At 27.3% G+C, this 27,392-nt stretch overlaps 1 protein-coding gene across 4 annotated transcripts; it reads left to right on the forward strand.

Annotated features, from left to right (window-relative positions):
* Positions 1-2,227: 2,227 nt before the first annotated feature.
* Positions 2,228-26,864, forward strand: LOC129976033 (AN1-type zinc finger protein 4-like). 4 transcript variants are annotated; one of them, XM_056089399.1, is made up of 12 exons: positions 2,617-2,635; positions 6,939-7,007; positions 8,088-8,219; positions 10,924-11,046; positions 13,485-13,628; positions 17,843-17,888; positions 18,457-18,582; positions 19,039-19,168; positions 19,343-20,279; positions 20,612-20,673; positions 22,580-22,734; positions 26,674-26,864. In XM_056089399.1, the coding sequence occupies exons 4-12, from the start codon at positions 10,929-10,931 to the stop codon at positions 26,807-26,809; spliced, it is 1,854 nt and encodes a 617-aa protein (XP_055945374.1). In that variant the 5' UTR covers positions 2,617-2,635; positions 6,939-7,007; positions 8,088-8,219; positions 10,924-10,928; the 3' UTR covers positions 26,810-26,864. The 4 variants fall into 4 exon arrangements, with proteins under 4 accessions (XP_055945367.1, XP_055945374.1, XP_055945350.1 ...); XM_056089375.1 differs by having other exon boundaries at positions 17,837-17,888; positions 26,674-26,863; XM_056089392.1 differs by lacking the exons at positions 2,617-2,635; positions 6,939-7,007 and adding an exon at positions 2,228-2,343 and having other exon boundaries at positions 17,837-17,888; positions 26,674-26,863.
* Positions 26,865-27,392: the final 528 nt, after the last annotated feature.

The raw sequence follows: 27,392 nt of genomic DNA on the forward strand, positions 1-27,392 counted from the left end.
ATATTTCAAATAATAACAATCTTAGTTTATATTTCGAAAAAATTGTTGCTTTTTAAAAATTGATGACATTTGATAAGCCGTCTTTAAAGATGCTATTTCTATACAACAGAGGAACAAATTTAAGTTAGTGTGTTTTTAAAATTTAGAAATAAACATATATTTTAATTATACAGTTTCTAATATTAATTACAGCCAATTGAATAATGCTTGAAAATGTGCATATTTTAACTTTTTCTTTGTACTTATTAAATTAATGAAAGAAAAGAAGTTGATTTATTCAGATGTTCCCAACTTAAGAAGAAAAATTTTCTTCTGTAAATAATATTTTTTCAGAATAAAATTTGACAGGTAGTAAAATTCAGTGAATTAATTTAATTATTGAAAAATTTTCATTCTTGAAATTTTCAAGCATTAACCTCTAAAGTATAATTGTTGCATTACATTATGTAAATCATAAATTTCTTTAGGAATTTTAAGGACAGTCACAATATTATGATTCTAGCATGAACAAAAATCTATTTTTTGAAAAAAAGAAATCAGAACTTTCTATTTATTTTTCATATGCATTTCATATGCATTAAATATTCAGAAAAATATGTTCGTAAGAAATATTTTTAAACAAGAAAGGTTAAACATTTTTTTAGAGATTGGGTATAGTTTTTAATTTTTCTGCATTATTATTTTACTTTTTCCATGTATTTAATACTTTCAAAATATATGCCTTTCTCAGACTTTTATAAATATTCTATTTTTAAAGTTATGTTACAATTCCTCTTACAAAATAAATATGTTCAGAAACATAAAGGCCAAACCACTGAAGTAATAATATCGAATCATAATACCCGGCACAAGCTAAGAATCCGTTCAGGAGCATACGCCGGAAAACAAACCTCCTTCCTTCCTTCCTATCGAATCATATTTTATAATACCCTGGAAAAATTTACTTGTTAAACATCTTGAAAATTGTGCTTGACAATGCTTCTTCGAATTACAGCATCTGGGAAAGGATTGGAAGTAGACTGATTCTAGGAAATTATAGGCGGGAGAATGAGGTGTGTGTGTATGTGTGTTTTTCATTATAAAAGTCATTGAATTTTTTTTTTTTGGGGGGGGGGGCAAAATTTCAATTGGAAATTGATTTCATAGAAAGATTAAACAAAGGAATAGGAAAAACCAGCATATTATTTTTCTATCCAGAAACTAGCATCAAAGAATACTCCAAGTTATGTAGTGATTAATGGATAAGCGGTGTAATGATGGTAAGTAGCGTCATTATTTTTCGCTCTGTTTTGATATTTCTCTTTTGATAGAGATATAAGTGCACTGTAATTTTCCTCCATGGAATAGATTTCCTCTGAAAGTGGTGCCTGTGATATCCTTCCTGATCGCTACGTCATTTAAGACACTAGCTTCGATAGGGGTGATTTAAAGCATTACTTTTAAACGAATCTTGGTTCGAACATTTTTTTATTCTAATTCGTCGATGATTCAAATTTTGTCTAGTCCTATGAATTTCCTGTTGTTTTCATCAATTAAATATGTCCGCACTTGTCAAGCGATCCCTTTTTTTAAAAAAAACTATTTCACTGCTAAGTTAGAGCATAGTAATTCTGCTTGGAAAACTGTGCATTCTTTGCTAATGAGAAATTATTGCTCGCATATTTCTTGGCCGCCCTCGTAGACAGCAAAAGACCTCGTAGACTCCAACCTACATTGGAGTTCATTTTACTTTCATCTGTGAAATAAGTCTTCAAGAAATGATTCCAGATTTATTATTTTATTCCATCATTTGAAAGGGCTGCAGCAATGAAAGATGGAGAAACTCATATTGGGACAACTCATGTTGGGTAATTACTATTGATTAGATAGGGTAAGGGACATCAAAAAGAAACGCTGATTTGTTCTTGGGCAGGATTTCTAAATCAATAGGAACACAGATTAGAATAAAGGCAACTTCATAATTAAGTATTCTGTCCTCCTTAACTATAAGTAAAAGAATTTCTAGCCTTACCAAAATGCACAGTTTTAGGGGAATAACATCTTTATTAAAGAGTATTCGAGAAAGTGTAAGAAGGCAACTCCCATTGAATATTTTTTTATCGAATTTTCCAAAAAAACAGAAAAACAACATTGCTATTTTAAAAAAAAATTTAACTTAATCAGAAACTTGGTGATGATACAATAAATCGATGTGATTGAAGCAACACTGCATTCAAGCATCTTTACTGTTCGATGCACATAAACAAATTTAAAGTGATCTATATAATTTCGACTCACCTATTCGCTATTGCATGATTTTGACAATAAGCTTCAACATGTGGGAGTGTGTGTGTGCGTGTATGCGTGAGTATATGTGATTAGATTTTAAGAAATGTCATTTAATAGACAATTATGAGACTTATTAACCCATCAGACCAAAATCATGCTCGCTAAATATAAAATTTTTATGTTTATTTTATGGTTTAATAAATTATAAATTACTATAAAAATTTCAATTTCAGTGTCTTTCTAAATTTTAAAATGTGTTAGATTTCATACATTTTATCTTAGAAATATATCTCTTTAGTTAACGATATTAGTTCTTTTGCGTTCTGGTACGGTGTTCGAGATCTAAAAATAAGGTCTCTTCTCACAGGTCAATAGTGATGGGAAATCTCGTTCATTTGAAAGATTCGGCTCAAAATCGTTCGTTCACCAATTTGACCCGTTCGTTTCAGGTCGTTCGCGAACGATTTCGACTCTTCGAACGAATGAGTTAGGCTCTTTCGTTCGCGAACGAATGAATTAGCTCTTTCGTTCGAGAACGAAGGAACTAGGCTCTTTCGTTCGGGAACGAATGAACTAGGCTCTTTCGTTCGAGAACGAACGACTTTGTTGCTTTTCACTCATTACGTCACTGGCCAAACCGGAAATTTCCGGTTGTATTGAGTCTCGTAAAGAAAGGTGACTTCTACTGATGCGCTGTTATTTTGCCATATGCAGTTCGTTCTGAGAAGCAGAGAATGGGGGAATTCATAGAGTCTAATGATTTTTTTCCCCTCTCGCAGGTGGGAATGAAGGAACAGGCTTTGTAATTTTGATCATTTCTCAGTTATTCTACTGCCTGAGATTACAGTGTTAATTAATGGTTTTTTAAAGGCGTTTTTTTTTCCGTTTTTACTTTTTATTTAATTATGAAATATCTTTCATGATTGGTTATTTTGGCAGTACGGAGTTTCCTATTACGTTTAGATAATTCCATAAAAAATTAAGCTCTGTTTACTAAGTATAAAAGAATTTCGTTTTACGAGATATTACATCATTTTAATATTGCTCAATAAATTTTAAAGTAACATTATAAATTTATTTATTCAGCTTTTATTTTTATTTTTAAATTTTATTTATTTATTTTTACTTCCTGGAATATATGCCAATAGTCGTGTCTACCTAATTGAGGGCAGGATTCATTTAGAACTCGAGCTTTTAGAATTTTGATATTCCTGTTGTTTTATACTTGCACAAATTTCATTAGATTTTTATTGTTTAAGAGCTATACTATTACATTTATTCTTATATATGGTTACTTGCATCTTTTATGTTCACTCTTTAGTTGAAAAATATATCTTAAATTATCATTTAATAATTTATAATATGATAAGTAAAAGATTGTTCTTGCCTTACAGGGTGCGTAGTGACAATATGCTGCAAAAGTAAAGTACTTTTAAGCACCTTTGTATAAGTATGCATATGTAAACTGCATATTTTCTAATCATAGAATTTTTTTTTTAATTTTATAACAATATATAGTTTTTACTGAAAAAATCTTATTATTAAATTTTAATATTTATTTTTCTATTTGCACAATATCTTCTATTGTAAAATTATACTTTTTTGGATTTGACAAAAACATAGAAATAATTATACAAATGAAAAAAATATTAATACCAAAAAATTTAAGTAAACTTTTATAAGATTAACAATAAAGATTTATGAGCTTTTTCAACATTTCTTAAAATTAAAATAAAATATACATAAACATTTCTGAAAATGCCGATAGTGATGTAGATGCACAAATGACCACAAATGATGCATTTTCAATATGACCACAAATTTTGTGTGTGATTTTTATAGAAGCAACAACTATTGCGATCAAACATGGCTGGGATAGAAAGAGTATTAAATAATCATTCTTACTCATTCTATTGAGTAAGTAGTGCTCGTTCAATTAAGTAATTTTATTTGCAATCTTATAAAGCTAAAAACTAAAGCTTACTTATGGTTATCATCATACGACTGCCTAAACTGCCATGAAATTGATTATAGAAAAATGCCAAGTTCTAAATAAGTTTTCAAAATCCTTTTTAATAGAAATGATTAAAACAAAATTTTTACTCAAAACTACACTTATAGTCACACAATTACATACCAAATTTGATTATTTTAGTTCAAATTAGTTATTGTTGAGTTATCGCGTTTACATATATCTGAAAGTACAGACCGACATGCGGTGAATCCCTTGTTGGTTTTGGCACAAAATTTGACAGATGTTTATACAATAGATACTAAATCTGTGTACCAAACTATCTAGCTCTCTTCGTTTTGTAGTTACCATGCTAACTTATATTTGAAACAGTCAGATAGACAGATTTCCTATACACAGATGTTGCAGAAAATTTGATCGAAATCTACACGTTTGGTGTGAAGACCGCATACCAAATTTCATCCATCTAGCTCAAAGTGCTTTTGCGTATAACATAAAAGCAATTTTAACCAAATAGCAATAAGAATAAAATCCTTTTTCTTCTTTTATAATTATTTTAACAGCAGCAAAATAATACGATTCAATGATTCGAAGAAGAAATATCATTTTGAATTTCATTATAATAAAAGTATTTGTTATAAACTGTGTCCACTTATTTCTCAGAAATTATTTTTAAAAAATTACATTCAACCAAACAAAATTTTTATTATTCAAATACGACTCTTTTTTAACCTTTAAAACGGTGTTAAAATAATTTGTATGCGATAATATGCTTTGATGTTTTGATAAAAACACATTAAAATTCTATTTTTTAAAGTAAATTTTGAATTAAAAGTTTGAGAAATCCGTTTTTAGTATGCCTCTAACGTGCAAAAAATAACTTCCCAAATTTCATGTTCCTAATTTCAATGGCTTTATGCTAAGCATCGATCAGGACAAGACTTTATATAAGAAGAGAAATTTCATACAAAATTTAATAATACTTTATAGTTTTACCTAAAGATTTTCCAGACGTTCCATTTTTTTTATCGCTCTGTTTGATTATAATTTATTAATTACGGAAAGACGTGTTTGATGTTGAAATATAACATTGAAATAGTATATTTACATATTTATTAAAATCATTGCTGCATCAGAAAATTTAATCATTCGAGAGTTTTTTTTTCTTGTTTTTTTTTTTTTTCGTCTTTTTTTTCCCTGTTTATTTTAAAAGTTATTGATATAAATAACTTACTGTAAGTACTTAATTCTTATAAATTTTAATTTTGTATTACTTAATTCCCAAAGCAATTGCTTGCATTTATTTATTAGAATATAAAGAGAATAATATTCTAATGTTGAAAACTTATTAAGATATATGTAGATTCAAATCTAAGAAATAACTTCATTAACAATGTAAATTTTAAAAAATTACTAAATTTATTCATTTAAAATGATAGAATAGTAACACAGGGCAAATAATATTTTATGGAAAAAAATATTATTTTTTTGGTCGATATATACCAATTAAAATTTGCAGGTATCCTCTCAAAATTATCCAAATCAAAACCTCTTATTTCATTTCCAAACGATTCTGCATACCCACAATAATAGTTAGAAGAGAACGTTTGCTAGCATTTTTTTTAAAATTATGTTCGTTGATTTAAGCAATGCACAAAAGATATAATATCAGCCAATTTTCAAATGATTTACAAAATTCTTTAAGGAAGGAATATTTAATTTGTTATTTTATAATTAAAACTGCTTCAAGAACTGGTAGGGAGAAGATTGGGCCTCGAAAAATAATTAATACTATTTTAAAAACAGTTTTCTAAAAGAATAAGCATTTTAATTTACTTATTTTTTTTAATTTATTATTTTTACATACTTTCCGATATTTGTAAATTATGTGTTGGGCCTAAAAGTTGGTCGAATTTCGGAATGGAAATAATTTTATTTTCTATCAAATTTGATTTCTATTCAATAATCTGTCCCGAGTTATCTATTTTCAGAAACTTCAATATAGTCCTCGCTATCAGAATAATTTTCTAACAAAATTGAAATATTTTCTTCTTGAAAAGAATTTGAAATGTCAAATTCAGCATCTTCCTCATCACTTATATCAAATCAGATTCATCTAAATCTTCACAGAGTATTTTATTAATTTCTTTTTGAATTAAAACTTTCCGATAACCCGGCATTTTAGCAAGAGATTTTAGTAGCTGCAGAAAGCGTACTGTAAATTAAGCATCTACCCTCAAATAATTTTTGGAAACACCAATCAACAGTGACAGGGGGAATGGAAGCAACCACTGTTAAAAAGACAAAATCGCCCCGCACCGTTTTACCACCCTATTGAGAAGAGGGGAAGAAAATAAACAGGTGCCATTTACGCCGTTCCCGCATTTGTTTTCTTATCTGTAGGGGGTTCACGCATGAAATTAGCAAGTTCCACAACGTCGTTCGCGAACGGAAATAGCCAGGTCCACACAGTTAATGAACGGGAATAGCCGGGTCCACACAGTCGTTCGAGAACGGAAATAGCCAGGTCCACACAGTCGTTCAAGAACGGAAATAGCCAGGTCCACACAGCTAATGAACGAAAATAGCCGGGTCCACACAGTCGTTCGAGAACGAACGACTTACTCAGAAGATAGCGACCCGATTCAGGTCGTTCACTTAGAGGACCCGTTCGTTCGCGAACGACCCACCTCTACAGGTCAACAGTGGTTGCCATTGGATACCACCCGTCAGAGTTATTTATTCTGGTCCGAATGATTTACAATATGTGGGTTTTGGTTTTATGAACGTTCAAAAAGACTTCTTTACTTTTCAACTCATCTTACGTTATACTTTAAACAAGTTTTCAATGTTTTATCCTATTTTCTTTATATCTTAGAAATTTATTTTTAAATGTTATATTATGCATTGCTTTCGAGCATCCTTTCCTTTAAGGAAATTAATCATCCATGTTCAGTGCTATGTAATGAAAGGTATATTATTGCAATCATAATTTTACAAAAATATCGCGAAACTCAAAGCACATAGAAAATATAAATTATTTTCTGCATTTTGTAGATTTCATTGTTAAGTTTAATGTTTGACGAATGGAAAGGGAGAAACAATTAAAATTCCCACAGATAAGTTGCTTCCTTATAAAATGAGCTACTTTCCATTTTCTGTTTCATATGGTTGATGCAGCTTTCTCTGTTGAAGAAATAGAGGTTTCAAATGATATTAAAAGCATTAAATTTTGATCTAAAGGGTATAGTTCTATATTATGTACATTTTCATTATGCTTTTTAAATTGAAGGTCAAAGAAGACATTACTATCTATATAATTTAAAATATGCTATTGTGGCAATTCAGTTAGCTATGTACATTTATTTTTATATTTAACATTTTAATTTTTTTATTGTTGTTATTCCGAAAAATATTTTGTATTTGAAAAATGTATTTTTAACCAGTGACAATTGCTAAAACTATAATTTTTAATTATAAAATGCAATTTTAATTAGTTGATGAGTGTAGATTAATATGTAATTAGTGATGTAACTGTTGATTAACTCAAACTGCTTGCTTTAACAATCAAGAAATTTTAATAATATTGGAATATTAGAAGAATGCATGTTTTAATATATATAATTAGTTAAAATGATGTTCATTTTTTTTCAGTAAAACTCAAGTTTAAGTCTTTGAAATTATGATATACTTGTATAAAACCTGGTGGTATTTTTGGATTTGTAGCATGTAACAAAATTTTTTATGCAATTTTATCCTTGTATTTTCTATTTTGATTGCTTTTTTTATCATTTAATATATTTATTATCATTTTGTAAAGTATTTTAAACTTTATTTTTATATCTAGGCCTTACAATGTATGGTTTACATCTGTAACATAGATAAGAAATCCCCTTCATCCTGAAGAAATGATTTGTAGGGGTAATTTTATGGAAGGCCTTGCTTTGTCCTTGAAACATCATATGATAATATAATAATGGTGAGTGAATTTTTTTAATGTAAATAAAATAGTTTCTTAAAACATCAATTTAATTCATTAATTGTATTTGAAATAATTAATCAAAACAATATTTTTCTTAAAAAAATCAAACAATGTAGAATTGTTCTGAGCATTACAGTTTTGAATTTTCATTTTAAACATTATCAATAATTGCCATATTTGCTATAATCATTGAATTTTTTCTGTAGAATTCATAAAATAATGTTCTGGAAATATTAGTATTTGTAACTAATCAGGTAAAAAGTTTACAAAAAAGATGTTGATTCTCTTTATGGAATATTAATCATTATGAAGAGAAATTAATATGATAAATCTTAAGAGGAACTTATTGGTAGTTAATGTAAAATTTCTAAATGAATATCTTTATTGAGTCAGATTTCAGTGCATTTTGTCTTATATATCTCTTTATAATTCACATCAATTGTTTTAAATTTCAAAACTTATCTGTGAACATAATCTTAGAATCGGGGACTAACTAACATCTTAGGAATTTATCTTTCAATATTCCAGAAAATTGTCTAATTGTGAATAGATATCCATCCAAAATTCATTTAATTAAATTTGTTGTGCAACCAACTATCTGTAATACAATCTTATTTTATTTTTTTTTTTTTTATTCAAAAAGTATGGAGTAAGATTTCTTTCCTGCAATTTTTTGCTGAAACAAACATTTCAAGATCTGCATTTTGAGATTAATTCTTTATTCCATAAATGTGTCATAAAATTGCATGCCTTTATGTTGTCTGCAATCTTCAGTGATTTAATGAGATTAAAAAATATACTAAAGAAATTAAAGAATTATATTATTTATGGATGCCATGTACATGCTAAGCAGTTTAACTATTTACAAAGAGAATACCATAAGTTTCTTATTATTTTAATTAGGATTAAGAGTTTATTTCATTTAGCAATATTATTTTCTATATCTGCTTATTTTTTTAAAATACATTGAGTAAAATGTCAATTTTTTTTTAGAAGAATTTATATATTTTTTTATAAATGGAAGTCTATATGAATCGTTAAAAAAAAAATTTCTATAAAATATTCTCTTATTTTGCTGTGTTTTTAATTTCTCGTATATGTTATGTAAAGAAAATATAGTAATCGTCAAAAAATTCCCACTCGAGATTTTGATGAATCTACACATTTAAGAACTCCTTGAGTTCAAAAAATACATTTTTGGAAAATTTCCATCTGTCTGTGACAAGAATATAGGAAAGATAGACAGAAAGAAAGATGAAGATAACTCAAAAATGCTTTCAGCTAGATAGTTGAAATTTAATATATGGTCTTTACATCAGATTTGCAGATTTCTATCAAATGTTGTGTAAAATCTGTTCACAGGAAGCCTCTCTGTCCATCTGTTCAAATATAAGTTAACACAATTATGAATGCCAGATTAAAATGAAGAAAGCTAGATAGATAAAATTCAATACACAGATTTAATATCTATAATTTAGACCCTGCCAAATTTTGAATGAAATCCAATTGCAGATTAACTGTATCAGTTTATACTTTCTGAAGCATGTAAACACCGTAATTCAAAAATGCATTGACTTAAATAAATCAAATTTGGTATGGGAATTTGCGAGTAAAATTGCAGTTATGTCAAATGTTTGTTTCATTCGGCTGAAAAAAACATGTCTAAAACACAAATTCAATTTTTGTATATTTTTAATCTCGTGCAAGGAATTAATTGATAAATAACTTTTCAAGGATCATATGATAGATTCAGTTAAAATGCTGAAATCACACCAAAAGTTAATATTTCATAACTCTTGTATGCCAATGCCAGGTAAGGCATTCTCTGGCATGACAAGTTTATTAGAGAGTATGCAAGAAAGTTTTGAGGTGACCAATCCCTGTTATGAGTGGTTTCTTTAAATTCGTATTTTATTTCTCAACATATGTGAAATAAAATTTTGATTTGTATCAGATTAAATATTTATAGGAAATGCGATTACCCTTAATAATAGTGACAATAAATTTTAATATTTATTTTTTAAATTATTATTTTATTAAATAGAATAATATGAGCATCAAAATTGCTGTTAAAATATTATAAAAAACAAAACAATGGAGGATTTTTTTAAAAAAAAGTATCTGAAAAAATTAATATGCTGCAATAATTAAATTTTTAATGAAGTATGAGTTACAATCATCTTTAGAGATAAACAAGCATTGATGTAATTTGAATAATCTAATAAGCTCTATTTTCATTATATTATTTATTGTTATTATTCATTAATTATGATTAATAAAACATCTTGGTTTTTTTTAATTTAAAAGAATTTTTTTAAAAGAAATTCAATTTTAAAGAAATTAAAAGTACTTTGATATATAGTCACAATCCTTATACCTTTATGTGCATACTTTTATTATATTTTATATGATAAGTTATATTTTTTATACAAAGATTTTTTAATATGCATACAAATTTTATCTAATTTATGTGTCATATTATTATATTTATAAATTAATTTTTGGTGTTTGGTTTAAAAAAAGTGATTTTAAGTACATATGTTGCATGTGAAATGGTTAAAAAAAAATTATTCAAAAACTGTTCTCGTTTACCATTATTATATCTGCATGCAATTTATGAAGCTCAATACTCAATGTTGCATGTTCAGTAAGCTTTTAATATAATATTTGTGTAAAAAGCTTTAATATCTTGTATTTATAGATACAATGGCTGAAAATCGAATGGAGCTATTTATTGAAACCTTAACTGGAACTGCATTTGAGCTTAGTTGTTCACCACTGGAAACAATAGTATCCATCAAAGCTAAGATTCAATACTCAGAAGGTAGTTGTTCTGATAATCTGATTGATATTTATAGCTGTATTTCAAAAATTGTTTTCTAAGTTATTACAGTTTGAAACTGCATTATCCTAATTGCTCAGTTATTTACATCTCAGTTTTGTCCTATCAACGATGATTCAGTGCTGAAAGATAAAAATTTTAGCATATACATTCAAGCTATTTTAGCAAAGATGTTTAACAAAATTAATTGAAGGCTTTATAGATTGATTTTTATTTATTTATAATATTTTTAGCCTGTTTGCAAAGCAGTGATATTATATGATTTGTCTTTTTGTATATAAAGGAGATCAAATCTGTTTATTTTGTTTGCAAGCTGTTATTTATATGGTTATTAAAACATTTGTTTTCTTTTGAACTGTGTATATATATATATATATATATATACCCTTTACAAACATGGTGGTGACATTCAGTTATAGCTTTTTCACACTATGTTTTAAAATAATTCTTTAATAAGTATGTTTATTTACATGACACTCTCTATTCTATGCCAGAAAATAAGTATTGTGTTCAGTTTGTGATTATAATATAGAATAAAATTTTAAAAAATCATAGAAACTGGAAAAACAAAATTATTGTTGATCAAATTTCCTTTATTGTTTTGGCAATTTTTATTTTCTCGCATACAACACATATGTAGATATATCGGAAAGTTTGAGATTTTAATGAACTTCCAATATTTAGGAAAGAAAAAGCAGATTTTTGAAATTGTCTTATTTGTGTATGTGAATTTGGTTATTCAGAAATGCTACTGCTAGGTTGACAAAACATGTACACAAATGATTTCGATACTAAAAGCATCAATCAGTATCAGATTTCGAATGAATGTGTTCAGTGATATACTGTCTATCTGACTATCCTTATTTATGTGAAAACAGTAATTCAAAAACATAATGATGTTGACAAATGTAATTTGATATGTGATCCTTATTCCAAAATATTTGCCTACAAATCTAGATCAAATAAATCAATGAATGAAGAGAACTTCTTTTCCAAAATGGCTACCTGTTACTTTTCATTTTACTCTGAAATTAATTACAAAAGCTAATACTTTTTCAAAAATATTTTTAATACATCTAATTCTACTTTGCATCCTAAGAAAATATTGTTTACATCATAAAATCTTTTATCTGTTTATCTATATATTGCCATTTTTTTAAATAAAGCTTTTAAGTCCATTTATTTATGTGTATGTTATTTGCCTCTTATGAAATGCAAATTTTAAAATAATATATAAATCTGAGGAAAATAAATAATTTGATGATCCAATTAACATTTTAAATTTTAAAATTGCAGTGAATAAAGAATGATAATTTTGTTAAATACAGCAATTTTTTTAAATAATGGAAACACTACAAAACAGTTCCTAATCAACACTAGAAAAGATAATTGAGGATACTTTTTGAATATATTGAGGCTACCTGAAAATGTGTAGTTACATAACACATAAGTGTTATTATTTTTGGCAAATTGTTTTTAATGATTTTTTTTTTAATTGAAGAGTATGAGACTGTGTTTTTATTATTATTATTATTATTTGTATATTTAGTTTTCTTTGATAGTAAAGCAGTTCTTATTTAATTTTTTTAAATTCTAGGATAATATAAAAATTTGTTTTCTCAAGATATTTTAGTTTCTGATGTCTATCTAGAAAATAAAAATATTTAAGAAATCAAAGAGTAAAATTGAAGAATCTATTCTAATATAAATGAAAACATAAGAATTTTTGGATATTGATCCAGAAATTGAAGAATTTCTGGATCAATATCCAGAAATTGATATTTTGTTGTGTAATATACAATTAAAATCATTTTTGACTTGATATTATATGTGACTTTCTTGTTTGGAAGTATAAAAGAAAATCTTAAGGAGAACACTACTAAATTTTTTCATTATATGATTTTGATTTATAAAACTTATTATTCACTATAGGCATGTTTAATGTGTTTATAATTAATTTTTTCATTGTATATAATTTTTTGTTAAGAATTTATTAAAGTATCAGTTACAACATTTATTGCTATATTAAACTTATCCACGTCTATAGCCTAAATGATATGGATAATCGTTTAATACATTCATAGCTAAGGATGAATAAGATAAAAACTCCATGAAAAGACAAATATCAATTCTTCTGGCTGTTGACATTTTTTATACAAAAAAATAAATTTAAAAAGTTAAGGTATTCTTCAGATATGTATTAGAAAGTTCAACCCATCTAAATTGGCACAAGAAAAAAATTTTAGCCCACAGAAACCTGTAATTGGAAGTATCTGAAAGAGGAGATATCTTGTCAGTAGCATTGAAAGTATCAAGTGTATTTCTTCTTGACCCTTCTTCCTTTCCTTTCCTTTCAAATGAAATTTATATGTATGTTATCAATTATTATTCAGTTCCTCATATGTTATGCCTTATTTCAGGTATTCCTGTGTCTCAACAGCATTTGATTTGGAAGTCTCAGGAGCTTAATGATGATCTGTGTCTCCAGGATTACTGTATTAATGATGGGGCTACCTTAAAGCTTGTTCTTGGAATGAGAGGTGGACCCATTAACACCAGACAAGGTTTAACATTATTTTAATCAATTTTTATTTTAGGGAAATAAATTTTCATGAATTGAGATATCTCTATCGTCTTTCTATATATATATGTATATATATATATATATAATGCACACACACATGCACAATACTATTGATTGACTGATTTGTTTGTTCACTTATCAGTATCCTAAACTGTAAAATAAAAAAAGCTAGGATTTTTTTTTTTTTTTTTTTTTTGTAATAGCTTTAGCATATCTTATTGCATTAAAACTTTTTGCTCCTGCACTTTGAATTTGAAATGTTGTTTTTTTTCAGTGACACTGACTTCATTTCCATACAGCAATTTAGTTAAGTTTTCAAAATATTTTCAAATACAATTTTTAACAATGTTTTCTCTTATTAAAATAGAATTCAGATAAATTTGATTATTTTGCTAAGCTTTGTATATTTTTTCCTCTGTTAAAGTTATAATAAAATATTGCTTTTTGTTTGCATTTTCTCATCAAATATGGTCTAAAATTTATACATTATTTTTTCATTGTTATATGTTATAATATTCATAAAATAAAATTTTCTATTTTTGCATGAATGTGTTTCAGTTCAGATGTAATTTTTTTTTTTTTTTTTTTGGGAAAAATTTTAGTTTAGGCCTTGAATTTCTAATTTTTTATGAAATTACAGATAATTAGAATAGGAAAAAATACAGGCACAATGCCACAAAAATAAGTTTAGATTACATGCTTATCACAAAGTTGAGTTGCAAATTCCTTACTCTGGAACCTTTTTAAGGTTCTAAAATTAGGAAATCTTTCACTAAGTGTCATCCAAATGGGAATAAAATTTCTTATTTTAAAATTAATTTTTGTTCTGCAATCCAAACAGTAATGTTAGTGTTCCTATCGGTCACTATGCTAAAGATGACTGATGTATAAAAATATCAAATCATTTACTGGTTCATCACAAAACATCAATTCCAATTGCAATCAAGATTTGGAAATTTGGTAGTTTACTAAATACTTGAAAGTTCATTCTCTAATAATTGAACATTACCCTTTGAAAAGCTATATATACAAATATTTATATTTTATCACTGTGAAGAGGATTATTTATTTTCATTTTTGTTATGGTTATCAAGTTAAATTTTGGATTGTGAAATTAAATTTTTACATATTACAATTATAAGAACATTGTCTTCATTCTGAAAATTCATCTAAATTCCACCAAATTAACCTTTCAAATAGATAAAAGATATGTTTTGGTAGTAAATAAACAGTAGATGTGATAAGATAGAATGCTTTTTCTATGATTTTTTTGTTTGTAGTAGTTTTTTCTGGTTGCTTAATTAGCTAAAAGAAAATTACAAATGCAGTTTAAAAAGAAAAAAAAATCAATTGCTTTCATTGATATTTTTTTCTGCTTTGCAGTCTAGAAATGAAGTGAATTAAAAGATTGATTTTATTCTTCTTTACTGGGTTGCATATTGTGGGTAAACTCTCTTTTAATAACTGATCATGATTGCTACTTAATAATTGATTTCCTTTTTTACAAATAAAGGCATTCAATTATTATAATAAATTCTAAGGAAATAAATTTTCAAACAAATATAGTGCCAACTTTGTATGATCTATACTTTGTATGATCTATATACTTACTTTGTATGATCTATCAAGTGTTGTATAACAGAACCAATTAAATGAACAATTAATATTTTAATACATTATAAATAAGTAGTAAATTACATTTAAATTTATTTGATGATTTAAATTAATTAATGTAAGCACATATTGCAAATTTAATATTTTATAATTCTACGAATTGTTATTTTTTCCCAATGTATTTGATAGCTAGACTTAAGACATTTTTAATTGGCCTGACTCTGGTTCCTCTCAGCCACTACCTAATCAAAAATCTGCCACTATCTAATTTTGGATTGTTAATAATACATATATGTGTTCAACAGTCTTTTTCATTATTAACATTGAATTAAATTCTGGTTTTAACATCTGTAAAAGCAGTGATGATAAATAAAGAAAAATATTAAGTTAGTACATAGATGCTTAGTAAACTTTTAAACAAATACATTCTTTAGCTTTCTTTTTATTTTAAAATTGTTTTCATGTTTTCTTTATTTATTTAAATTATTTGTATTGTGTTCTGTTTTCAATATTAAATTGTTCCATTCCTGAAACTTTCCTTTTACTTGAAATAGTCTCTTAAACTATTTTAAATTTTTGTTTCTCTGCTTTTATTGGCTTTGCTTTTACTAAAATTCAGTCATAGGTTCAGACTACTATGTATCATTTTTAGTTTTATTAATTTATTTTAAAAAACTATATTATTAAATTTACTAGTAAAATAAATAAAATTTTGTTATGCTAAATTAGAAGAGAAATATGATTTTGCTAATTTTAACTTTTAATAAGCTGAAGAAAGAAAAGTGAGTATAAAAATGTTACTTAGTATCTTATTTAATTCTTTTGGAGTGAAATATATCTAACTCCAGAACCCTTTCTGACATGTATTCAGCAGAAATTAAAACGTATCAATAAAAATGAATAATGCCAATTTTTAGTTTAACTTTTTTGTTAATTGCCTTAAAGAATGCATACATGTGTTGCTACTCATTAAAGGATTATTAACTAGGAATGAATTTATTTGAATTATTTACTTTTTTTGTTGATTGCCTTAAAGAATGCATACATGTGTTGCTACTCATTAAAGGATTATTAACTATGAATGAATTTATTTGAATTATTTACTTTTCTGGAGCTTGGAAAGAAATAATCAATACACAATCTAATTTCCTAGCTTTTGAAATGCATAATGATATAAAAGTTTTATTTATTTTGATTAATTTTATTCTAGTTACTAATTTCCAATTTTATTATTAGTGAGCAATTTTCAAAACCGAAAACAACAATATAAAATTTTTGAAAAGTTTTTTATAATATGAAAATATTGTCTTCATCAGTAAATACATCTTTTATCTTTTTCAAGTGATCAGATTAAAAAATTATGTTCTTCATGTTTATTTGAAACGTATTAAAAATATATTTATTTATGCATTTTCTTAAAAATCTTAGGAAAAAATATTCTTTATATTACAAAAATTAAAGTACATACTATTACAAAATTCAAATTACATATGGTACAAAAAAAATCATAACAACCCTTATGGGAGCTCTTTTCTCTTAGTTGAATGTTATTGCAACAAAATAATTATCTGTTAGGATTACTTAAAGATCTTAATAATTAAGATCTTTAAGTAATTTTGATGCTTTTTTGAATAAGTAATTTTTTTGACAATTGGAAATTTGGAATGTGTAAATTCTTGATTCTTTTTAAGATTTAAAAAAAATTATTCAATTATTTTATATAATTCTCATTCAGTGCAGAAAAATAGGTATTTGTATTGTTCAGAAATAGCACTGTTTTTGCTGTTTCCCTTTTATGTATGATTTGGTCTGTTTTGATTTTATTATTAAGGCATTACAAGACAGTTTTTTCCATTTGTTTACCATTTTTAAAAACAGTGCAGTCTGTTGCCATGGTAATTATGATAAACAAATTTAATGATTATATGTAAATTTATGATTCATTTGCTAAAGAATATTTAGAATATGTCAAGAATTATTAAATTTAATATATTGTTTTATTGTGACTGCCCTTTGCTCATTTAAAGCTTTTATTTCTTCAGGAACCAAGTAGAGAGAGAGAGAGAGGCAAACAAATTTTTTCTTCATCTTAAATATAGAGCTAGTGCTTCTATTTCTAATATGATTTTTACTATTTGTGAAACAAATGTTATTAGTTTTATTTTTGTTATATCTTGTTGAAATCCTTGAATAATGTATTGCTGAAATTATTTTCAAGCACATTATTTTAAAACATATTCTTATGAAATAAGTATGCAAATTAAAAAATTATTTATCTGAAACAGCAATTGCAGAACATCATTTTAAATTTAGTTTTTCTTAAAAATAAATTTACTACATATGCAATTACATTTATTAAATTATTAATAGTGCATTTATAGCAAGTATAACTGCATAATTTAATGTGTGTTTACTTAAATGGTTTTCTTTTTTTAAATGAATGTGATCTAAATTTCTAATAGCTATAAGCGGTTTTAATACATTTACTTTTATTAAAATTTGTTAACAAATTTATAACACTTAAATTTAATTTGAAAATGTTATCCATATCAATATAAAAATTTCTTTTTTAAGTTTCAGATACAAAAAAGCTGAAAGACCTTGCAGAATATGTTGAAAGAAGCAGGTATTTTCTATATTCTATATCACATTACATTTAATCTTAACACTTTCAACGCTACTGATGAGATATTTCTTCTTTCTGATATTTCCAATTACAAGTTTCTGTGTGCTAAAATTTGTCTCTTATGCCAGTTTAGAAGGGTTAAGCTTTCTAATGCATATCTGATCTTTACTTTTTCCATTATTATTATTATTATTATTTTGTATAAAAAATGTCAACAGCCAGAAGAATTGATATTTGTCTTTGATAATTGATATCTTGTCGGTAGCGTTGAAAGTGTTAAAAGGGTATTTAAAAAATATACAACATTTTTGGAAGAACATTCATGGAAATATTTGTCTTTTGTTTTCATATTATTTGGAGTCTTAAAATATATGCTGAATTTACTATAAATTTGCTGATGAAATATCTAATATAATCTTCCATTGCAACAGATTTTTTTTTTTTTTTTTTGAAACTATGCATATTCAAAATATGAATGTTTGAAAATATGATTTTATTATAAAAACATTATAACTAGAAGTTTTTTTGTTTTTAAATGACAATTTCTTCTCCAACATCATTTTTTCAGTGAAACCGCCGGTTCTGGTGGCAGGCCATTTACTGTTTTAGTGTTTCATGATGGCGATAAAGTTCATATGTATACATTAATGGAAAGAGGAGAATGTACTGTTTCACCACTATCTGGTACCATAAGGTAGTAACATTCTATAACTTTTCTTTTACTTGGAACTTTTCTTTTACTTTTATAAAACATTTCAATGTTTTTATAAAAAAAATATAGTATATACAAACAAATGATAAGATTGGTTATTATTTTAATTATTTACAAACGCTTAGATGTTGAATATTCTTGGAATTACCACTTAATTATAATTGTTTGGTTTATAAAATATTTCCTGATGTAATTTCTTATTCTTGTTAGAATGTATGCAAGTGAATTTTAATTTATAACACATGTTTCAACTTCTAAATAACCAGTATGGTATACATATATCTGGTTATTTAAAATGTGACATAATTGTTATATATATTATATGTATAACAACATTATACATACATATAGCTACATTATATTAAATTAAAGCTGAATTTATTTTTTATAATTGCTTTATCTTTAACACGATCTACATTCTTATTATTATTCATATAGTGAAACATCATCTATTGCCTCCATTAAAAACATTGAAGAAATCGACAAGGAAATTATAAAAGAGAATGAAGTTACAAAAGAAAAAATAGCCCAGTTGCAAGAACAGTTAAGAGCTTTAAATATCAACAAGGTAATTTGTTTTAAAAAATGTTTAATTCTGTTCAATGTTAATTCTTTTTCTAATGATAAATTTTTCTATATCTGTATCTATAAAAAATATCAATAATTCATTATAAATTATAGATATTTTTATTATTGACACATCTCTGTTACAAGCAATTAATTATGAATTTTTATATTGCAGTCTAAAAAGTTTTCTGCAAGTGTTGCACATTCAAATCCTTTTTCTATTCAAGAAAAATCAATTAATCAAAAGTGCAAAGAAGATTTTTATTTACCCCCTATTGAAAAAAGGGATTCATTGAATTCACCGTCCAAACAGTATTTTACCAAGCATGCTCAAAACAAGATTAAAACTGATCAGAAATCAGATAATTCACATTTTGGATTAATGAAGGAAAGGCCAAATTCTACTTTTGCCTCATCTAGCAATACTGCAGAAAGTGATAGCAAACATCCTGAAAAAATACCTAGTTCTCACCAAAATGTATCAAGAAAAACTTCTGCTGCCTTAGATTGTATTGCCAACAGCATTTCTACTTATCTTCTTACAAGTCCTGATAAAATTTCTGCAGAAAATAATGGTCATTCCTGCTCAAATTTTTTGCCTTATATACCATCAGCACTAGGAGCTTCAAGCATTCAAAAAAAGACATTATCTCGCCAGAATCCTCAGATGGTTGCAGTTAATGTCAGAACACCATGTTTAGACTCGATTATTAAGTATGATCCGTCCCGTTTAAAGAAAGCGCACAAACAATTGCCATTTACCAGCAGTCATGCTTTATCTTCACGAAAACTCATTGACCTTGATGAATGGATACAGAACAGGCCGAAAACAAGTCCAGAAAAAATTACTTATAAAAGTATTGGAGAAAAGGTAAATAAGGAAAAGTTAGGCCGTGATGATCGGAGTAGACGTAAATTGAAACATAGCATTAAAAATCCTCTTTCTCTTAATTTATCACAAGGGAAATCCAGTTTGATGATGCAAATGTTTAATGACAATCGAGAGGTTTCATTTAGTTTAAGTCCAGCAGTTGTAACCAAAAGTAATTCAAATGCCAGTAATAAGAACCTAAAATCTTCAGGTGGATCATTAGTTACTTCCTCAATCAAAAGTGAGTTAATGTTTGTTTATTTCTAATATGTGTGAACAAATTAATTGTAATGAATTAAAGAAAGGAAGTTATAAAATTCTGATTAATTTCTGTGCTGTAAAAACAATTTCATTTCATTCCTGAGTGAATAAATTAAATTTTGTTAATTTTTAAAACACTATTGATTTTACATATTTTAAACTAGTTGACTAGAATTCACTTACATTTTATTGTTTGCTTACAAATATATATTTGAAGTAAAAATAAAATATGAGAAAGAAATTAAACAAATTATGTAGGTGTATGTAGGATTTATGATTGTATTAATGATCAGTTGAATTGTATTTTTGCAGCATTTCAACCATATATGCTCAATGATTCTGAAGTGCATCAGAATTCTGAGGTGTTTCCAAATGTAAGTATAGATTTTTTTTTTTTTTTTTTCATTTAAGGGAATCAAAGAATTGATAATCTTTAGTTTCTATAGGTTACATAATATGCATTAATTCTTTATTATTCTACAAATACTTTGGCACTAAAAAAAATAATTTAATGGCATTCTTAAATAAAGCAAGCTTTTACTCCTTTTGTTAATATAAAATAATTTAATTCTCCAACATTAATGTGATTATTATGATTCATCAGCTTAATATCAAGTAACACTATCTTCTATAATGAATATTTGGAATAACATTAAGCTTACAAAATTACATTTATTTTTATAACTGAAATGGGAAATTCTTGACTTTTTAATTTTTATCTACTTTAAACTACTACTTTTTAAATTCTTTACTACATCAACAACATGTTTATAACATTTAGAACTTGCCAATTCTTTCTTGTTCAAAATTGTTTTCATATTAATAACTAGTTAGTTTTGTTTTGAAACATTGTATTTATTAGAAGATCTTTCCTACCCTTCCTACTTATGTATCTGCTACTTTGCTTTTCCTGTTTCTAAGAGCAAAACTATAGTATTGCATCTTATTACAATAACTGTATTTTATTAAAAAGTGGAAGCTGCAAGAAACAACCATTATACTATCTGTGCAATTTCAATTTTCTTATAAGGCAACTGCCTTTGACAACTAGGCTGAATCAATAAAGAATGTTCTTCCCTGTTTCCAAATAAATTTGTAAAAAAAAAAAAAAAAAAAAAAAATCTGATTGAAAAAAAAATATTGTGTTTATGATGCATGTTTACAATGAAATATTAAAATCATTGTGAAATAAATTAAGCTATAATTAATTATTTAGAATATATTGAAATATTTATTTTTCATTTAATTGGTTGTATTATATTCCATTTTACAGCCTCAATAAAATAATATTTTTTATTTTATTGTTAATTAAGGTTGATTTTTAAAGAATTGTATTACTTAAATCAATTTTTTCATGGTATACATATTAAAATATAAATAAGCCTTAGCAAAGTTATTAAATGACAAATTAAGTTAAAATAACTCATCAAAATATTAAAATAAAAATTGTTTAAATATTAAGCTTGATCAGTTATTATAAGAGTTGTCACCTGCTTCTGCTGTCCTGCCTAGGACTACCAAATGCTATGTCTACAACATGTCTATTGCTATTAATTGTTATTTTACTTTTCTATTGTACTTATTTGCTCATGTTCTAATCTGTTTTTAGAGTATCATTTATCACTTATTTCTGTTTAAATAATTTAATGTACGTTATTTTTTTGTTGAATGCAAGTGTTGGCAACTAATAAAAATATATGCAAAAATTCAGTCATTTATGATTGACACTGTTTTGTTTGCTTTAATTCTCTTCACATATGGAACAACTGGCATTTCCAATTGTGCATACTCTTGTGTACTATTAGTATGCTGTTTAACAGGCTCAAAATATGAATAATATTTCTGTGTGTTAGCCTATGTGCTGTTTTTAATTCATAGTTATCACAATCTAAGACAAAGTAAATGAGCTTATATCGTTAGATTAAAAGGGTTTGTAAAGATCTGACATTATTTATAAGAAATAAAAAAGAATGCTTTTGTAATATAAGCTGCTGTAGATTAAATCTTTTTATTCTATAAAAGATACCTGGACACTTAGTTTTCATTCATTAAACTGAGGAGGGTCTTTCACATCCATGTCAATACAATATTAATGTTCTTGTCATAGTAAAATTGATTGAAATCTATTAAAAAGTAAATTTTTATTGCAATAAATCCATAAACCTCCTACTTATAATTTTGTTTGCCATCCTATTTCTTATATTTAAAATTAGAATTGAAAAAGACATGCACAACTGATTTGTTTTTAGAATTAACTATTTTTATTATTTGAATATCTAGGTTAATAGTACAAAGGCGATACCTAAGCAGCAAAATGAAGAAATCAATAGACCTCAATCGGGGAAAAAATTACCTCTTATTAAAGGAAAAAAGAAATCGAAACGATGTTCATTGTGCTCAAAAAAGACTGGCTTAGCTACAAGTTACATTTGCAGGTAATGATATTGATTGTTATGATCTTTCAGACTTTATTAAATGTTTTATATTTCTCGTACTTATTGCTATTTATGAATATTATATTTGTTTTCAGTATAATATAAAAGATTAATGGTTCCCCCAACTTTTTTTTTCAAATGACACAAATCTATACAATCATACTTTTTTTTAAATTAGGAACTTTCAAAAAATCTTAATACATTGACTGTCTTGATGTTTGACAAGGAATGAGAAAAGATGCTTCTGGAGTATAAGATGTTGAAAATCCTCTAATTACTCCCAAAAATATTTGTGACACAAAAGTATTTAGAGTTGCATGTCAAATATTGATAGCAGACAAACAGCTGACTGTGTTGCTGAAGTCTGAAAGATTCTTCAGGTGGAAGCATGAAATAAAAAAAAAAATGATTGTATAGACTTCAGAATTCAGAAATGGAAAATATTTTTCTTTTTATCTTCTCTTTCTAAAAACTTTTTCTAGTCTTTCTATAGCGATGAGGTATTTTCTGACTTGGTTATTGTTAATAGATGACCAAATAGAAACTACATAGAAAACTATACTGAAAACCACTTGTATCTCTCTGACCAGACCAATTTTAGAATATGGTTTCCTAATATATTTTTGTTCCTCAAAAGCTAACTTAAACAAACTTGAAAGAGTGCAATTAAGTGCTTCAAGAATTATTACTGGCCATCATAATAGCTGCCCTAATGATATTGTCTTGTACGAATGTGATTTATCACCTCTTTCTCTGAGAAGAAATCTCTGCCTTTCAAAATATTACAACAAGCTCTGTAGCTACAATGATCAGTACAGAACTTCTGCTTACCTTCATTCATGGGATAATATTAAGCGTTTAAAGAAAAACAGTCCTTTTACCTTCGCAAAAGTGATGGGTCTACCTTCTAGAGATGTGGAACTGCATTCCTTAAAGCCCTATTGAAATTTTAAATTTGACCCTGATCGAATTCATTTCCAGACTGATCTCTTGTCCAAAGAAAGCAAAAAGTCAGAGTTACCTGAATTTACTAGACAAATGTCTCTGGAAACAATTCATAGCATTCCATCTTCGGCTCTGAAAATGTACACAGATGGCAATAAAGGAGATGGAAGCGTTTCTGGTAGTGGCATGCATATATAGACCCCTGAAGGAACTGATATAGGCTGATATTTTGATTAGAAATCCTGACAACTGTTCTGTTTTCTGGTCCAAGCTTATTGAAATCTATAAGGACCTTCTATATATCGACATATCCACTGAACTTGTCTTCAGGGACATTTGGATTTTATCTGACAATCGTACCTCTATACAGTGCCTTTCTCATTGGATGAAAGTGGAGGACAAGACTAGCATGAATATCTTAGACCTTATTGCTAGACTCTCTGCAGAAAACTCTGTACACTTTCAGTGGGTCCCTTCACATGTTTTTTTTTTTTTTTTTAAATGGTAAAGAGATAGCTGATGACTTAGCTAAGACAGCCTCAGCTGACATATTTTATGGTGACCCAACACTGACTTATTTTGAAATCTCCTCTATCAAAAAGATGGAGTCGGGTGCACTTCGGAGGGTCCCACATGCTCACCCTTGGTACTTTGGTAAAAGTCCATGGTTGGTGTCACTATCTGGATATCTGTAGAAAATAGCAAATGGCCTTCTGTCGTGTTTTGAGTGAATAAACCAAATCCTCGCCTTCCAACATGCAGGGGTGTTTGTGCTCCGGGGAAACCCCGGAATTCCGGGGATTTTGAACTTCGCTACCCGGAAATTCCGGGGATCGTCGTTCAAAAGGAAGTAGGAATAATAATGAATTATTTATTTTGATCTGGATAATTTTGTTTGCTTTGAAAGCAGAAAACGCAAGGTCAGTGTGTGTGGTGAAAACTTTTCCTTTCTTTCTCCAAAGGCAGTGATAATGCGTGAAAAGGGGGAAAAAAACTTCTTTTTTGTTGTTTCCTTATTGCGAGTTATGACTCATTCCCCCGGTTCTCGGACATTCTCTTCTGGATTCTTTTCGGCAAGTGGGTGCGGCAGAATAAAAAGGGAGAGACTTCGTTCGACCAGATGTGCGATAACGTGACTCTGGGTTCAAAGGTCTTATCTGTCCTGGCGTGGCGCCAATAAGTAGAGAAGGGGGATTTTTCGCCGTATTAGCTATTTGTCATTGATTGCTTCGCAACTTTTTTTTCTCCGCTGTGTAAAATTTTCGTTTCATTTATTGATGCACATGTAAATTTTTCGTTTCGCTTATTGAAATATTTTTTTATTTATGTACGCAAGAGAATTTCACTTTGAAATTTGAGCATATGTAACAGAAATTACCCCTTGAAAATTCATATCTAATTAGTTTTACAGCATTAGATCCAGAGCTAAGAGGTAAAACCAGTACAATATTAGCTTTTGAAAAATTATCATCTTTTATGTCCCATATTTTTAGTGATAATGAGAAGTCAAAAGTAGAAGCTGAAATAAGGTTATACCAGAGTGATATTGATATCACCAAAGAAATGCTCTACACATCTGATGAAAGTGGAAATCAAGTCAAGTGTACAATTGATAAATATTGGTCTAAAGTTTTTAATTTAAAAGATGATTTCACAAATGATTATAAGTATCCTACATTGGCTAAATTGGTCAAAGCCTGCCTTAGCTGCTTCCATGGCCCATTAGTGGAAAGTGCATTCAACTTAATGGATACACTTGTCATTGACTATAGAACCTCTCTTAAGATTGATTCCCTAGATGCAGTGCAGACTATTAAATATGATTTAATGGCTTCTAAAGAAACCTCATGTGAAAAATATGGCTCAAAAAATCCAATGACTGATCCAATTCACAAAGATCTCTTACTGAATGTGAACAGAAGTTGGAAAACTTATCAAGAGGACTTAAAAGCATGTATTTCAGATGAGTCACCTATAAAAGTCTCTGAAAAACCTTCTACATTAGCAGAAAAGCAAACTGCTTCTACCTCTGCATGTGCAGTTCTCGAGGAAATTTCTTCAACTGTAAATGAGGAAAATAAAAGTCAACCTTCCTGCAATTATGAAGTTCACCACAAAAGAAAGACAAGCCCACAAACATCAGAAAATAAAAAAAAGCAGCAGAAATTAGATATTTTTTTAAAAGAATTAATTCAGGTAATTTAAAATATTTGCATAAAATGTAGTAGTTTATATGTTTGAAAATTTATGGTTATTAATTTTGAAAAAAAAGTAATTCATTGAACTTTTATAATTAGGTCATTCAATACTTCATAATTGTAATTTTTCATTTCTCCCCCCCCCCCCCCCTTCTCGAAATTCCAAAATGCCGCTAGTAAGTCCGTAAAAGTTTCAGGGGATTTTTTGGGGTCCCACAAACACCCCTGAACATGACTGGAAGATCTTTGTTGAATGTCCTTGATGCAAGACAGATTAAGTCCCCCCCCCCCAATCATATTCTTAAATGTTTAAATTTTACTATTTTTGAGATTTTAAGGCATCTGTTTTTGTTTTTAGACTTTTTAAAGATCTTTGGTTTCATGGAGGTAGTATAGTGCAGCTATAGCACCTGAGATCAGAAACAATAACAACAACACATAAAAGAATAAAGGGTTTAAAGGAAAGAAATAATTTCTTAAAGTTTTGCTTTGTCTAAAGGGGAATTAAGATTATTTTGTGTATTATTAACTGAAAGGAATTTCTTAATATATTAAATGCAACTTTTAAAAAATAGTTCCACATTATTTATAATAATAATTAAAGCAAAAGTTATACCAAGTTGTTGCAAAGTACTGTATATACTTACTTGAGATATTTTGTTTCAAGGCATGTTCTACTTTTTGTTAGGAAATAACTAATATCAATGTATATCTTTAACTATATATATATAATTCAATGCTATGTAAATATTGCTTTAAATTATAAATTATTGCTTCATTTTTCTTCTCTTTGCAGATGTGGTAAAAACTTTTGTGCAACTCATAGGTATGCAGAAGTTCATCATTGCTCATATGATTACAAAACAGAGGGACGTCGATTGCTTCAGTTGAATAATCCTGTAGTGGCTGCTTCAAAATTACCCAAGATATGACAGTATTTGTGGTTAATTCAAAAGAACGTGTTTTTGTATATTTTAATAATAAATAAAATATGTTTTGTATCATAAAAATGGGATTTTTTTTCTTAGCTTTCTTATGAGAAATAAAAATGCTTTTTACTGAATTTTCAGTGAACCATTTGAAAAATTTTTTCTTACTGTTTGATATAATTCCTTATGTATTAAATTTTTCTTATTGATTGAAATTGAGTGACATAGTTTCTTCTCCTCCTTCTGCTTAGGAAGAGCAGTCAGATATGACATCAAAGAGCCGATGAATGAGGAGCTCGAAAAAATGGAAAAACAGTTAACCTTTAAACAGTGCATATTTACTTTTATAATAGAACTGATGTCAAAAGGCTAGTACTATTAGAAAAGTTCATGCAAGTAATGAGTAAAAAATACTTAAAACTATCAAAGCAAAGTGGCTTTAATGTCTGGCAATTTAATAGAATTATGATAATGAAATTATGTTTAAGCGATTTAACTAAAATTAAATGTAACCAATATTCCCGGTGAACCGGCTTATCACCAAAAACGGTTAATTTTAAATATGGATACCATCATTTGCAACAAA

Source organism: Argiope bruennichi, chromosome 1, assembly GCF_947563725.1.
Source record: "Argiope bruennichi chromosome 1, qqArgBrue1.1, whole genome shotgun sequence".
NCBI classification, from domain to species: Eukaryota; Metazoa; Arthropoda; class Arachnida; order Araneae; family Araneidae; genus Argiope; species Argiope bruennichi.

Excerpts from the sequence above, each read along its gene's own strand:
- LOC129976033 (XM_056089392.1), top strand. The coding sequence starts at position 10,929 with ATGGCTGAAAATCGAATGGAGCTATTTATTGAAACCTTAACTGGAACT. Across the intron at positions 19,169-19,342 it reads GAGCTTTAAATATCAACAAG|TCTAAAAAGTTTTCTGCAAG; the intron begins GTAATTTGTTTT and ends TTTATATTGCAG. Across the intron at positions 20,674-22,579 it reads ATTCTGAGGTGTTTCCAAAT|GTTAATAGTACAAAGGCGAT; the intron begins GTAAGTATAGAT and ends TTGAATATCTAG.